General features: G+C 41.4%; 1 protein-coding gene across 1 annotated transcript in view; it reads right to left on the bottom strand.

The window, feature by feature from the left end:
* SCML2 (Scm polycomb group protein like 2) overlaps window positions 1-4,512 on the bottom strand; it is a 39,643-nt gene extending 35,131 nt beyond the window's left edge. The window contains exons 1-2 of the mRNA XM_041002580.1: window positions 4,477-4,512; window positions 1,915-1,983 (exon numbers count right to left, since the gene is read on the bottom strand). Coding sequence (XP_040858514.1) covers window positions 1,915-1,978 — 64 coding nt within the window. The 5' untranslated portion in view covers window positions 1,979-1,983; window positions 4,477-4,512. The remainder of the gene's footprint in view (window positions 1-1,914; window positions 1,984-4,476) is intronic.
* Between the last annotated feature and the right edge of the window lie 10,465 nt (window positions 4,513-14,977).

Here is a 14,977-nt window from a genome sequence, read left to right on the forward strand (position 1 = left end):
GTTTCCCATCCAGCTCCCTGCCTGTGGCCCGGGAAAGCAGTGGAGGACGGCCCAAAGCCTTGGGACCCTGCACCCATGTGGGAGACCTGGAAGAGGCTCCTGGCTCCTGGCTTCGGACTGGCTCGGTTCCAGCTGTTGCGGCCACTTAGGGAGTGAACCATTGGATGGAAGATCTTCCTCTCTGTCTCTCCTCCTCTCTGTGTATCTGACTTTGCAATAAAAAAAAATAAAATAAATCTTTAAAAAATATTGGGTTTGGCAATTCCCTTTCCAGGGGAAATGTACATTATTACCAGCCTCTACACAAGGCAGGCCCCCTTATCTACAGTCCTTCTTCATCTGTCATTTACTTTCATGCTTTCATTTACCTGTGACAAACAAGTTTGAAAATATTAAATGGAAAATTACAGAAATCAATGATTAGTTTGAAGTTGAAGTTTTGCCCTCTTCTGAGGATAGTGATGATAGCCCGCAGGATGCTGCTTTATTGTTACCTGAGACATGAATCATTCCTTTATCCATGCTGTATATGCTACCTTAGTTGTCTAGTAGCCATGTTAGTTATCAGATCAGCTGTCACAGTACCGCAGTGTTCACCAGTCAAATGACCCTTACTTTTCCTAACGAGGCTCCAATGCACAAGACTAGTGATGTTGGCAATTCAGCCATACAAAAGAGAAGCCACAGCAGCATGCTTCCGTTAAGTGAAAAGATGAATGTTCTCAAGAGAAAAAAGCCTATGCTAATGTCACTAATAACATTGATGTAAAGTTACTGTTGTTAATCTTTTACTGTGTCTAATTTAAAAATTAAACATGCATGTCTAGAAAAAGCATAATACATATGAAATTTGGTATTATTCATACTTTAAGGCAGCCACATTGGGGTCTTGGAATGTGCCCCCTGCAGATAAGAGGAGAACTACAATATTCTTCAAAAGATTCAGTTATACGTGCACATGCACACACACACTGTTGATAAATAATTAACAACTACCTTTGTGGATAAACAAACAAAAAGTCTGACTGGCAGTGTTTGTGTGAATTTGTATAGTGTAAATACTACTTCAATAGTGGACTATAAGGTGCTAAGATGAAGCCAACAAGCAAAATTGGGCAGACATAATGCACAACAGGCTCTCCCAAGTCAGTGTAAGCTGGATTTAGTGCATACATACAGATATGTATATGCATTTATATATGTATATACATATATTACACATGGTATTAAGCATGTCACACATAACATTCTGTACCCTGTTTTCCTTAAAGATAATAGCCTAAGAGATTCGTTAATTAAAAAAAAAAAGCACTGAATGGCATGCCTTTGGTACAGTAGTTAAAACAATGTACCACAACACCAGGCCCAGAAATACAACGGTAGTTACCAGAGAAAAATGGGGAGAGAAGTGGGGAGGGAAGGATGCAGGAAGGCTGACTGATAGGTTCTGCGCTAGACAGGGGTAACAAGCTGTGGCAGCCTACCGCACAGTGGAGTAAGGATGAACACGTTAGTCTACAGTGTATTTCGCTATTTAAAAAAAAATCTGCTGTTGGGAGACACTTCGGTGGCAGCATGACGGACTTGTGAAAATTCACAAAACACACCCATTGTGAGACTGGAAGGGGAACGGCGGCGGGGGGGGGGGGGGGGGGGGGGACTTGAAGAGGGGGAGGGGAGACCCCAGTGCCTATTAAACTATGTCATAAAATTTTTTAAAAAAAAGTTAGAAGACAGGATTCTTGGATGTTTTCACTGTAAAGAACTGCCAAATGTCTAAAAGGAGAAACATGCTTACCCTAATTGAACATGACAAAATGTCCCCAGGTAAATGAACAACACACAGTACCCCATAAATATGTGCAATTTTTATGTCTTCTGAATTTTTCAAACAAAAATATTTCTAGACCTTACCACTTTGCACAGATGATGTGCTTGAATGAGGAATGGCCTCTTGGTTATCCTTATTTACATCCATTGAATCTAACAAAAAGAAAACAGCAATACTGGAAGACCGCAGAAACAGTTTGAAAGAACACTTTAAAAAGGTATAAACAGATTCTTTCAACAGAAATCAGTTTTAATTTTGCAATGAATATCCTCATTTTACACACAGCAGTTATCATTTGTTAACATACCATATAGCTTATAATTTGCTCATTTATTTTATCATATGTTTTACTCTACTGAAGGAAGTAAGTAGAATAAAAAGGAAGAGAATGCCTGTGTCTGCCTTGTTCACTGCTATATCCTCCCAGCCCAGAACAGGACCCGTCCTGTAGATTACCCTCAAGTACTTGTCAAATAATACAATCAATAAACCAAGCTGACCTGATCTTTACAATGTGTAAATTAACACAACCGAGAAATGGTGGAGCTTCTAAGCACCCCCAATGCTTAACAGGAAAGCTAGAGCAGCACACAGTTCAACGAACTATAAAAAGCCTTTTCACCTGCTGAGCTAAAGAGCTCAAATAGCACCGACCTCACCGAATCTAACACATATCATTCTGTCCACGAATATTACAGTATCCATTTGTAAGCAATTTAAAAAAAAAGTAAGCAAAAAAAGAAAAATAAGCATAACACTACTATGGTTTTGAAATTAACTATAATCCCTTAGTAAAATCAACCAGTGTTCATTTGTCCCCAATTGTCCTCACTGTTGTATGTTTCTCCGAATAAAGACCTGAATAAAGTTTACACATGACAATGTCTGATATGTCTCGTGTCTCTTAGTCTATAAGCTTTCTCTCATTTTGTTTTTCCTAGCCCCCTGTAATTTTTTTAATAGACAGTAACAGTAGGTTGATCCTTTAGCCATCTACTCTGGAGTTTGTCGTCTTTTCATGGTATTGTTTCTGGCCCTTGTATTTTCTTTAACTTGGTATTGATATTTTGACCCAGAAGAGTTTAATCAAATTCAAGTTGAAGGGCCCGGCGTGGTGGCCTAGCGGCTAAAGTCCTCGCCTGGATCCCATATGGGCACTGATTCTAATCCCAGAAGCTCCACTTCCCTTCCAGCTCCCTGCTTGTGGCCTGGGAAAGCAGTTGAGGACAGCCCAAAGCCTTGGGACCCTGAACCTGTGTGGGAAGCATAGAGGAAGTTCCTGGCTCCTGGCTTCGGATCAGCACAGCGGGGAGTGAATCATCAGACGGAAAATCTTCCTCTCTGTCTCTCCCCTCTCTGCATATCTGACTTTGTGATTAAAAAAAAAATAAAATAAAGTTGGACTTTTGAGGGGATGGAGGGAAAAACACAACTTCCTAGGTGACAGTGTGTCTTTTTCACAGGAGGCCCCCTAAATAACCGGTCATCACCATCTCTCTGCATGATATGAACAGCCAGACACGGCTGGGGCATAGATTCATCAGGTTTCTGGTGGTTGCAAAGTGGAGCTATTCTAGCATTCTTAGTAGCTAAAAACCTTGCACAGTCAAAAACCTCCCATCTTCAATCACTCAGGTACCTTGAGGTGCAGATCATATAACAAAGTCAAAACCAACACTTAATTTTCCTTGATTTTTCTAGTTTTTAAAAATGATGCATTGGTTCTTTAGCATTCCCCACAAAAGAACAATAATTTTTTTTGTTTCTACCTATCATTCCTGAATGTATGGGTTTAAGTATATTTGATATATGTGAGAGGGATATATGGATTGCTTTCTGCTTAAATGATTTGATTTGTACGAAGAAAATAGACATAATAACTAAATTGTTCTATAGTAAGGTTTTTCTAAAAGGGAAGAAATCAGTTATAGAGACTACATTAAACCAGCAACAATTAAGAGGGCAGCATTCAACATTCAGCATTCAGCCAGAAGAAAAGTCATGAGAGACAGAGAACTTGACAAAGGAAAAGGGCTTAGGATGGCAAATGTGTAAAGAACGTATTATTCAAAAGAAAATACAGCACAAAGCAGGTTACAAATGAAGGTGGCATATGCACAGAACAATGAGAAGACTTCGGGGCCAGTACAGTGGCACAATGACTTAAGCTGCTGCCTACAATGCTGGCATAAATAGGAGCACAAATTCAATTTCTAGCTGCTTCGTTTACTATCCATTTCATTGGGGAATGAAATAGCAGGTGGAAGATTTCTTTCTCTCTATTCTGTCTCTCCCTCTCTCTTTGAAACTCTCTTTCAGATAAAGGAATCTTTAAAAGTAAGCCAAACAGGATCAAACATTTTAATCACTTATAATAAAGTCAGACGATACATATTCTAATTTTCTTTTGCCATAGATTGTTCAATAATCTGTTTACCTGACTTCTCTAAGTTTCACTTTTCTCATTTATAAAACTAGGAAGGAAAAACAAAATTATTTGTAATACATTCCATTCCAAAATTCAATTTGAAGTCCCTAATAACTCTTTTATTTTTAAAATGTTTTATTTCAAAAGTAAAGTATACCAGAAAACATTTCAAACAAATAACAAAAAACATTATCAACTTTAGTCAAGGAAACCTTACCTTCAGTTGTTTGCTGCTTATCACTTTCCAGTATTTTTTCCTATAAGAAAAAAAAATAATTCTTTCAGCATAGTATATTCCCTATTTATTTTTTAAAGATTTATTTATTTTTATTGGAAAGTCAGATGTTTTACAGAGAGAAAGAAAGATAGAAAAATCTTCCATCCGATGAATCATTCCCAAGTGGCTACAATGGCCAGAGCTGAGCCAACCCAAAGCCAGGAGCCAGGAGTTTTCTCTGGGTTTCCCACACGGGTGCAGGGTCCCAAGGCTTTGGGCCATCTTCTGCTGCTTTCCCAGGCCACAAGCAAGGAGCTGGACGGGAAGTGAGGCAGCTGGGACATGAACCGGCAGCTCCTATATGGGTGTTGGCACTTGCAAGATGAGGATTAGCCTGTTGAGCATAGCACCAGCCCCAGGTGAATTCTTTTTTAAATATTCATTTTAAAATTTCATTTGAAACATAGAGAAACAGGGAAAGCAGAGCTAGAAGTAGGGATTGATACGGGATGTGGGTTTCTTCACCCAATGTACCACAACATTTTATAAATAAATTCTCCTTTCAATTTATAAATAAATTCTCCAATTCCCCTCAAATAAATTCTCTCTCTCTCACTACCCAGCTGCCCCACTTATAAGTCTGCTCCCTGCTAATGCACCGGCAAAGCAGTGGAAGATGGAACACATGTTTGGGTCCCTGCTTCTGGCTGTGGGGAGCCAGCCCCAGGCATCAAAGCCATTTGAGAAGTGAATCAGTAGATGCAAGATCCTCTCTCTGTCTTTCCTCCCCTCTAACTCTGCCTTTCAAATAAATAAAAAAAAAATTTAGGGGGTGGCACTGTGGTATAGTTGGTAAGGCTGTGGCACCAACATCACATATAGGTGCCAGAGTCCCATTGCTCTACTCCTTCTTCCTGCTAACAGCCTGGAAAAGCATGAGAAAATGGCCAAAGACTTGGACCCCTGCATCCACCCGGGAGACCTGGAAAACACTTCTAGCTCCTGGAGCACCCCAGATCAGGCTGTTTTGGCCATTTGAGGAGTGAACCAAAAGGCTCACTTTCTCAATATCTCCCCCGCCCTCTGAGTTCTTCTCCAAATGGCTCATTGTTGTTTTTTATTCTCTTTCTTCCTCTAACTCTGCCTTACAAGTAAATAATTCTTCAAAAAAATTTTACACATTTATTTAAGAGGGCAAAGTGTGATGGTTCAGTGGCTAAATCCTCACCTTGCATGCACTGGGACCCCATAAGGGCACTGGTTCGTGTCTTGGCAGCTCCACTTCCCATCCAGCTCCCTGCTGGTGGCCTGGGAAAGTAGTCAAGGTTGCCCCAAAGGCTTGGGATCCTGCACCCACGTAGGGGACTCGGAGGAAGCTCTTGGCTCCTGGCTTCAGATCAGCTCAGCTCCAGTAATTGTGGCCACTTGGGGAGTATACCAGCAGATGAAAGATATTTATGTCTCTCCTCCTCTCTGTAAATACGCCTTTCCAATAAAAATAAATAAATCTTAAAAAGATAATTTAAGAGGCAGAACAACAGAGAGAAAAGGAGTGACAAAGAGAGGGAAAAAATATTCTATCCACTGGTTTACCCCCAAGCAGTAGTAACAGCCAGGTCTGGACCAGGGTAAAGCCAGGAGCAAGGAAGTCCATTCTGATCTTCCACATCAGTGGCAGGTATCCAAGTACATGAGACATTTTCCAGTGCCTTCCCAGGCATACATCAGCAGGAAGATAGATTGAACAAGGAGTAGCCAGCAATCCAACATGGGATGCCAGCGGCATTGCAAACAGCAGCCTAACTCACTGTGCTACAATGCTGGCACCCATAACTGAAATCTTAAAAAAAAAAAAAAAAAAGATTATTAATTTGTTTGAAAGTCAGAGATACACAAAGAGCAGGAGAGTCAGAGAGATCTTCCATCCATTGGTTCATTCCCTAGATGGCCACTACTGCCAGGACTGCGGCAGGGCAAAGCCAGGAGCCAGGAACTTCATCCGGTCTCCCTTGTTGGTGCAGGAGCCCAAACATTTGTGCCATATTCTGCTGTTTTACCCAGGCCATTAGCAGGGAGCTGGATCGTTCGTGGAGCAGGCAGGACATGAACTGGTTAGGATGCCGGTGTGGTAGCAGCTTTATCTGCCATGTCACAACACCAGCCCCCACAACAGAATTGTTAACCTCAGCTGGTAGCCACTGTTCCAACTGGTTGAGTGACTTCTGCAACTCTGAAAAGTATAGAAGTATGTAAATTGAAAACTGATTTAATGTTTTCCTGTCGATTCAAGGGCACAGAATGGCACTGGTTTAATGACAAGCATACAGATCAACTGAAAAACAGAGTCCTGAAAAACCTGCATACATGCTCAACAGATTTTCAACAAAAGTACCAAGCTAGTTTAGAGAAAGAATGGCACCATGGCATAGTAGGCTAAGCTTCAGCTTGCATCAATAACATCCCATATGGGCACCAGTTTGAGTACCAGCTGCTCCACTTCCAATCCAGCTCCCTAATCATGGCCTGGGAAAGCAGCAGAGGATGACCAATGCCTTGGATCCCTTCAACCAGCTGGGAGACCTGGAAGACTCCTGGTTTCTAGCTTCAGATAGGCCCAACCCTGGCCATTTTAGGAGTGAAGCAGCAAATGGAAGATATCTAGATAGATAGATGGATAGATAGAAAATAGATATACATCTCCCTCTCTCTCAATAACTGCCTTTCAAATAAAAATAATACAGGGCCTAGTATAATAGCGTACTGGCTTAAGTGCTTGCCTTGCATGTGCGAGGATCCCATATGGAAACCGGTTCTAATCCTCACAGCTCCACTTCCCATCCTGCTCCCTGCTTGTGGCCTGGGAAAGCAGTCGAGGATGGACCAAAGCCTTAGGGCCCTGCACCCGTGGGAGACATCTAAGAAGCTTCTGGCTCCTAGCTTCACATTGGCTCTGCTCCAGCCACTGCGGCCACTTGAGGAGTAAATCAGTGGATGGAAGATCTTCCTGTCTCTTCTATCTGTAAATCTGACTTTTCAGTAAAAATAAACAAATCTTTAAAAATAAAATTAAAATAATAATAAAATAAATCTTTAAAAAAAAGTACTTTGAACTTATAGCTAAATGTGCAAACACATTTGTATAAATCAAACACACTTCAGCTCTAAACTTATCTTTGACAAACAGAAGCTCTGTCTTTTAACTATGATGCTGTTTTCATAAATGCTTATTATCTTAGGACTAAAAAAAAGTATAAATCTTCATTATACAGCTATCTTGTTGGTATGATTTACCATGTTAAAATTTCACATGTCTACTCAATTCACACAAGTGAATTATCAATGTCTGATTTTCTAACATAGCTATAAAACTAATCAGGAAAAAAAATAACCTGCAATGTTGCATTTACATTTAAATAGGATCCCAGGACAGGTATTTGGCCTCAGGTTAAGATGCTAGTCAGGAACTAATTGACATGGTCCATAATGTTGTAAATTGTTGTTGATGTTATGTTGGGGCTTTTAATTGATCGGGATGATATTCTGCCAGGTCTACCTTCAGACCAGAGATGGTCTCCCCAAGAAACCGTTGAATTTATCTGGACAATAAGATTCTGGACTCTATGCTTGGTATATGCTTGCAATGAAAGAATATTGACTGAATTTGAACTGTAATACTGCAACAAGGTGGAGGAATCCACCATGTGGGGAGGGTATGGGGGAATCCCACAGCCTATGAAACTGTGTCACATAATGCAATATAATTAATAAAAAAAAAAAAAAAGGAAAAAAAAAAAGCTGCCAGTCAGGATGTCCTCACTCTGTATTAGGAGGCCTGGGTTTGATTCTGGGTTCTGCTACTGGATTCCAGCTTCCTGAAACTTTGTGTCCTTGGAGGCAGCAGGTAATGGTTCAAGTACTTGGGTCTTTACTATGCCCGCAGGGCACCCTAGATTATCCCAATCCAGGTTCCTGGCTTTGGGCTTGGCCCAGCCGTGGCTATTGCAGGCATTTGAGGAAATGATCCAACACAGGGAAGAACTCTCTCTGTCTCCCCTCTCAAAATTTTAAAACAATCTTAAAATAATAGCGGCCAGCACTATGGCATAGCAGGTTCAAGCAATTGCTTGTAATACTGCCATTCCAAGTCAGAGTTGCTGATCTGAATCCTGGCTGCTCCGCTTCTGCTGGTCTAGCTTTCCTGCTAATGCACCTGGTAAAACAGCGGATGATGTCCCAAGCACTTGGGTCCCAATCACCCTCATGGGAGACTGAGACAACGTTCTTGGTTCCTGAGGAATAAATTCGCAGATGGAAGCTCTCTCTGACATTTGATTTTCCACTAAATAAATCTCTACAAAAAATTAAAAATAGCAATAAGAATCATCTCTGAATTGCAACTAATATTAATACAGAACATTTTGGTAGCAAGGTTTTATCAAATCAAGCCTTCTGGAGAAAATTAAAATGTGTAGAAAAATGACTTTAATTATACTTTAATAAAGTCTACCGCAATAAATGAGAAATTAATCTCTCCCTATGCCAAAACAAATGCAATAAGACAACTATTTTCAAGGATTTTCAAGTTATCTAAAAATTATAACCTACAAGTTAAAATAATCACTTGCAATCTTTTTTTTTAAAGATTTATTTTTATTATTTTTTATTGGAAAGGCAGATATACAGAGAGGAGAGACAGAGAGGAAGATCTTCTGTCCGATGATTCACTCCCTAAGTGAGCGCAACGGCCGATGCTATGCCAATCCGAAGCCAGGAGCCTCTTCCGGGTCTCCCACACGGGTGCAGGGGCCCAAACCTTTGGGCCGTCCTCGACTGCTTTCCCAGGCCACAGGCAGGGAGCTGGAAAGGAAGCGGGGCTGCTGGGATAGAACCGGAGCCCATATGGGATCCTGGGGCGTGCAAGGTGAGGACTTAACCACTTGCGCCACAGCGCCAGGCCCAATCACTTGAATCTTTAAATAATTTACGTGAAAGCTCTACCTGTACTTAAAAAAAAAGTCAGGAAAAGAGATAAATGAAAGACAAGTAAAAGGTTGCCAAAATTCCAGTTTACAATTACAAATTCCTAAGGTTCTAAAGCACAGCCTCAGGCTAATTGTCCACAGACCTGCTGCCATGGACATTTGTGGAAGACTGCAGTTAATGGCAGGGCATGTCAATTTACTACAGGCAGCTCATGGTGAGACATTATGACAAAAGAACTGGATCAAGTTACAGCCTGCTCCTATTATCATTAGAGTCTAGATTTATGGTTTCTAACACCAGTCCTACAAGAAATAATGGAAATGATGACAACAGCAATCCCCTTGAGACAACAGACTACAGAAAAGCAAGCAATAAACCACAATCTAAAGTGACCAGAAAACTAAACATCCCTAACAATACTTCAAACATGAGGCAGGTGTCAGCAAATTATTCATTTAAATACTTCTACAACTTCTCACAAACTCAACACCATAACAAAATCTCAAATTAGAGTTTCTAAGGAAATCTAAATCCAAAGAGCATATAAATGTACTTATTGTTAATATCTCAATTCTTTTAATGACCAAAACATTTTCATTTGAACAGATTTATGAAACTCTACAAAGTTAGCTGAAAATTAAATAAAACTGGTTACATTCCTCTTCAAATTTCAAAATAAGCATTTTTTTCCCTCAAAATAAGCATGTTTTCAAAAGAGAAAAAAAGGACAGCAGTTTCACAGCAAAGGGTGCCTCTTTCCCTCAGAGAGGGAAATGAACCAAAGAAACACACACGATTCAATGCTTAATTTCAAAATAAATAAATAATCAAAACCTTAAACCAGCTACAATTAATGAAAGACAGGAAAAGTAACCTAATGTTAACAGAAAACAAGGATTTTTGTCAATATGCCTTAAAAACTATGAGCTGTCTGCAAGGTCCATGACAAGTAAGTGTTAGCTGTCTATGTCTGGAGTTCAGCACTGGATTTACATCCTTACTGAGAAACAGAGGCTGGGAAAAATCAAATGTGCATCCTAAAGACTAGCAGCGAAGAGGACCCACCAACTTTTCCCTGAGGAAATAAACTATCCTCAGCATGTGCCCTAAAATTGCAATATATCTGTCCCTTCTAAAGTTTACAATGGCATGTTACCACAGAAGATGGGCACTTTGTTTCCGCTCTTCCTACAATTTGCTCCTATAAACTTAGGAAGGGGCAGAGCCACAGCCATAAATGCAGGTCACAGGTTGTAGCTAGTCAAATGCTCTGCACGTTCAAATGTTTCCTACTTCTTCACTAATACAAAAACTCAACAAGCTTACCCTGCATTTCCTTTTTTTTTTTTTCTTTTTAACTCTTTAAATAATTCTTCTAGCTTAGGACAAAAGATCGTGAAATTAAAATGAACAGCACCATCATCTATATTATTGTTAGAACCTCAAATCTTTCACTTTTCACACAATAAGATATCCCATCCATTATGTCAAAACCTTCCCATCATTGGGTCAAAAAGTAAAACAGAATGGTTTAGACACTTGTGTTCAATAGAAACCAGTTAATATAAAAACGTTGGGTGCTTACATTTGTATTAGACACACAAATAAGAAACAACCACAAAAGCCTTATTCATGAAAATTGAAAACAAAAGCTCACTTCAAATCATAAATGATTTCTGAAATTTTTGCAAGTTATTCCACTTTAAGAACTGCCCCATTTGCTATTATATCAGACATTGCCATAGTCTCATTTAACAGTAAATAATGAAGGTATTTTCTCTGCTTTGAGCAACCAAAGCCCAAGATGGTTAGAGACTGAAAAACATACATATCACTAAGTTATATTAGCATTGTACTATGGTATAAGTGAATTCTACCATTTTTGCCTAAGATAAACACAGCATGTTCTTTCATCTATTCATATTTCTTAGATGACAAACGAATCACGAATACTAAGGTTCCAACCCAGGGAAATGCAAACACTTTCTTAAAATCACCAATATTCACAATTTTTAAAATGTATAGGTTTTCAGTTATTGAAAGCAGCAATCACATTAAGTTCCAAGATACTATGTAGTAATTCTCAAGTATTAATAATAATACTCAGGGGTACCTGATTTTCTCATTCCAAACCACAAAACATCTCTTAGCAACGTCAGATCAATCTCCACACAATTCACGGCTCTAACATGGACAGCAGGCAGGGCTCACTTTGTTTGGCTCTGACATATCCTTAAAAACAAGAATATGACTATCTGGAGACTCCAAGAGTCTCAGAGAACAGAGCTAAGAGAACGAGGACCTTAGATTTCCTTCCACAGCTGGCATCAAGGAAAAAACAGCAGCGGACAGGGTAAGCTGGCATAAACAGACTAGAGGTAACTAATCAAACAGCAAAACATCCCTTGCATCCACCAGAGCTCCAGTTAGTAAAAGTGCAATAGTCATTTCTATGAACCCAAAGAGGGGCAGCATATCTTCAACTGAAATTTCCCTCTCCCACCAGCCCCTCTCAAGAATTCTACCTAAAATTGAGATTTGGATCTTCCTTAAATGGAGCAAGGGGCTACATCATTTTCATCTTAAAAATCTTGTATTTGCTCGGCCTTTTGCAGGCACTTTCCCATCATCAATTATTTCTCAGTGAGACAGCAAAGGATTACCCTGACCACTCCACTGATGCGGAAACAGACACTAGCAGCAAGGAGAACAGGCCGGGCAGGAACGGGGGCAATAGGAAGCATCTGGGAGGCAGGCAGCTAAGAAGGAGCAAACCCAAAAGAAAATGGGAGTCACTTCTAGCTCACAGCTAACCAGAGTACCCCTTATTTGTTATTTTTGAGATTTCCGAAACCTATTTTGAGATAACCTGCATTAAAATCAATAAAAACTAGGTACAGCCTCGACCACATAGTCATAGAAGTGAAGTTGCTTAGCATTTAAAAACATCTGCAGAGCACATAATGATTTGAATGTATAGCACTAACTCACAATCACTCAATCCTAACCAGAGCATTATTTACTTAACCAGGGAAATAAACTCTCATAAAAATGTAGAGCTTTATATAATAACAAAAAACTCACAAACTTAGTACCACATAAATCAGAAATAATTCAGCTGTATCAACAAATTTCTTTAGAGAACTATGATAAAAGTGCTGACTCTTGGATTTGCCCTTCAAATAAAAGGAATATTTGCGTTGCATCTATATCGATCTTCTTAGCCACAACCTCGTAATTCTTAGGAAGCCTTAACTACCTCCAGAAAGCAGCACACACAGCAGGCTCTGAATAAATGTACATTTAGCTGAACTGCACACTAAAGGCAGCAAAAGTAGTTTGAAAAGATGTTTGATTGACCAAATAAATCAAAGACTGACCAAATGCTTCATGGGAAAAAAACCACTAAAGCCTCTTCAAGACTAAATCCAACATTCTTTGGACACATGGTGACATCATTAACCTGTACAAATCCTCACACATAATGCATTATAGCCACATTAATTCTTTTTTCAAACTATCAATTTCAAAACAAATCGGTTTGTCTGGGGTAAGTAGGTACACACTTTTAAGCTTATAAAGTTGCATGAACATATTAAGTTTATTCAAAAGTTTCAGTCACCTTAAATAGTGTTTTTTTAATTAGAAGATTTAATGAGAAGGTTTTAATTAGATAAAACTAGAGTAGAATAAATGCCAGGCAACAGGTGAACACTCATAAGGTCACTCCTTTCTCAAAACCTCAATTTGACTAATTTCCAAAAAGCTTATTTTCACACTCCTCCATTCAAATATACAAAACCACAAATAACTTGGAAGAACATTTACTAGTCCTTACTGGATAATTAAGAAAAGCAATAGCAAGGAAGGCCAAACTATCATTGTTGTAACACATGCTCAAGCAACTGCTTTAAAGAATTAAATCAGAATCTATGAACTATTGTTGCAACACAAATATTCAACCTGGGAAGGTATGCTCCATAAATGCTTAAGTGCTACAATATCCTTCCCTCAAAGCAGAAATGGGAATAGCTGTGGAGGCATTAAAAATGCAGCAGCTTCTCAGAAACTTTGTAACTCATACCCTCATAAGCAAGACACTTAACGCCCTGCTTCATCTTCCCCGTTCCAACCATCCACATTGTAGACACACTCTAAAATCACCCCACAAGTAAATCATAAACGCTGGTTCTTCCAAGCATAGGCAAACTTTATACTGTAATCACACTTGGTAATGTATTACAAATATTTAACAACCTTAAAAAAGAAAAAAAAGAAAGAAAAAGAAACCAACAGTCTTAAACGGGAACCTGTAAGTATCAACGCCATGCAAAACATCTGGGGGAAAGGGGCGGAGCGGGAATTACAGTTCAGCCATTAAATCTACGTAAAGTTCAAAGCGCAAAATCGATCAAATTCGCCTGGATCAGCTGGGCCTCTGGCTTTTCCCACTTGGACGGCGCATCCAGGTGGAAGATGCGAGAAGGGCACAAAACCATCTCGGAATGCTTCTAACTGAAAGCAGTAGTAGTCCCTAGACTCAAGCAGCTAGCTGAACGGCGAACCCACCATCTTCTCTGCCGCCCCCGGACCCGCCGAGCCCTCCCATCTGCTTCACCCCAGTGTGAACCAGCAGCGACCCCCGCCCTAGCCAGAAGCCCCCATGACATAGAGTTGGCACCGACACCCAAGGGCACGCCTCGGGCGCATCGTTCAAGGCGGACAGTTCCTTCCCAAACTCCAAGAGTTCCCTTCCCAAGTCCCCAGACGAGGGCCGACCCTTCTCAGCCCAGCCCACGAAAAACCATCCCCGCAAGCCCATTCCTCAAATTCCCCAGGCCCCGGTGGGGCTCCACCCACCGCGGAGAGGCTAAGGTGGAGGGCGCTGTCCGCGCTGCGGAGCGGCGACGTTTGGAGGGCGCAGTCCAACGCCCGGTGACATAGAGCCCGCGGCCCGACGAAGGGGCCCTGGGGGAGTCCCCTGGAGGAGAGTGATGAAAACAGTTAAGGAGAGTCTGAGAAGGGCGCCAAGTTAGGCAGGAGAGCGCTCGCCCCGGGGCTGAGCCGCCTGGGATGGACAATCAGAGTAAAGAAGCAAAGTGAGACCAGAAGTGAGCAGGACAGTGAGGGGGCGTTCCGCGAACGGACACGCCACCGAGGGCTCCCTCGCCGCACGCCCGCCCGACGGACAATGCTCACGGCGCGGCCGCCACACTTTCGCCTCTCCGCTCTTCACAGGGCCAGAAGTCACCACCTACCCTGGTACCTTTCGGCGCCAGCAACGAAATCGGTCACAGCAGTCCCGCTAACCGGCAGCGAGCTTCACACCGCCGCCGCCGCTGCCGCCGCCGCCATTTTTGAGAAGCCGCGCGCGGAGCCGCGCATGCCCCGCAACCGCCACCGCGGCCCCGCCCCCTCCGCGCCGCTCCGCGTGCAGTGCGGCGGCCGCGGGTACCCGCTGCAACCGCCGCGGCGTGCAAGCGGGAATCGGGGCCGTTACCGCCAGCGAGCGTGAGCG

The sequence above is a fragment of the Ochotona curzoniae genome, unplaced genomic scaffold (genome assembly GCF_017591425.1).
Source record: "Ochotona curzoniae isolate NIBS_2020 unplaced genomic scaffold, NIBS_Ocur_1.0 contig_1274, whole genome shotgun sequence".
Taxonomy (NCBI): Eukaryota; Metazoa; Chordata; class Mammalia; order Lagomorpha; family Ochotonidae; genus Ochotona; species Ochotona curzoniae.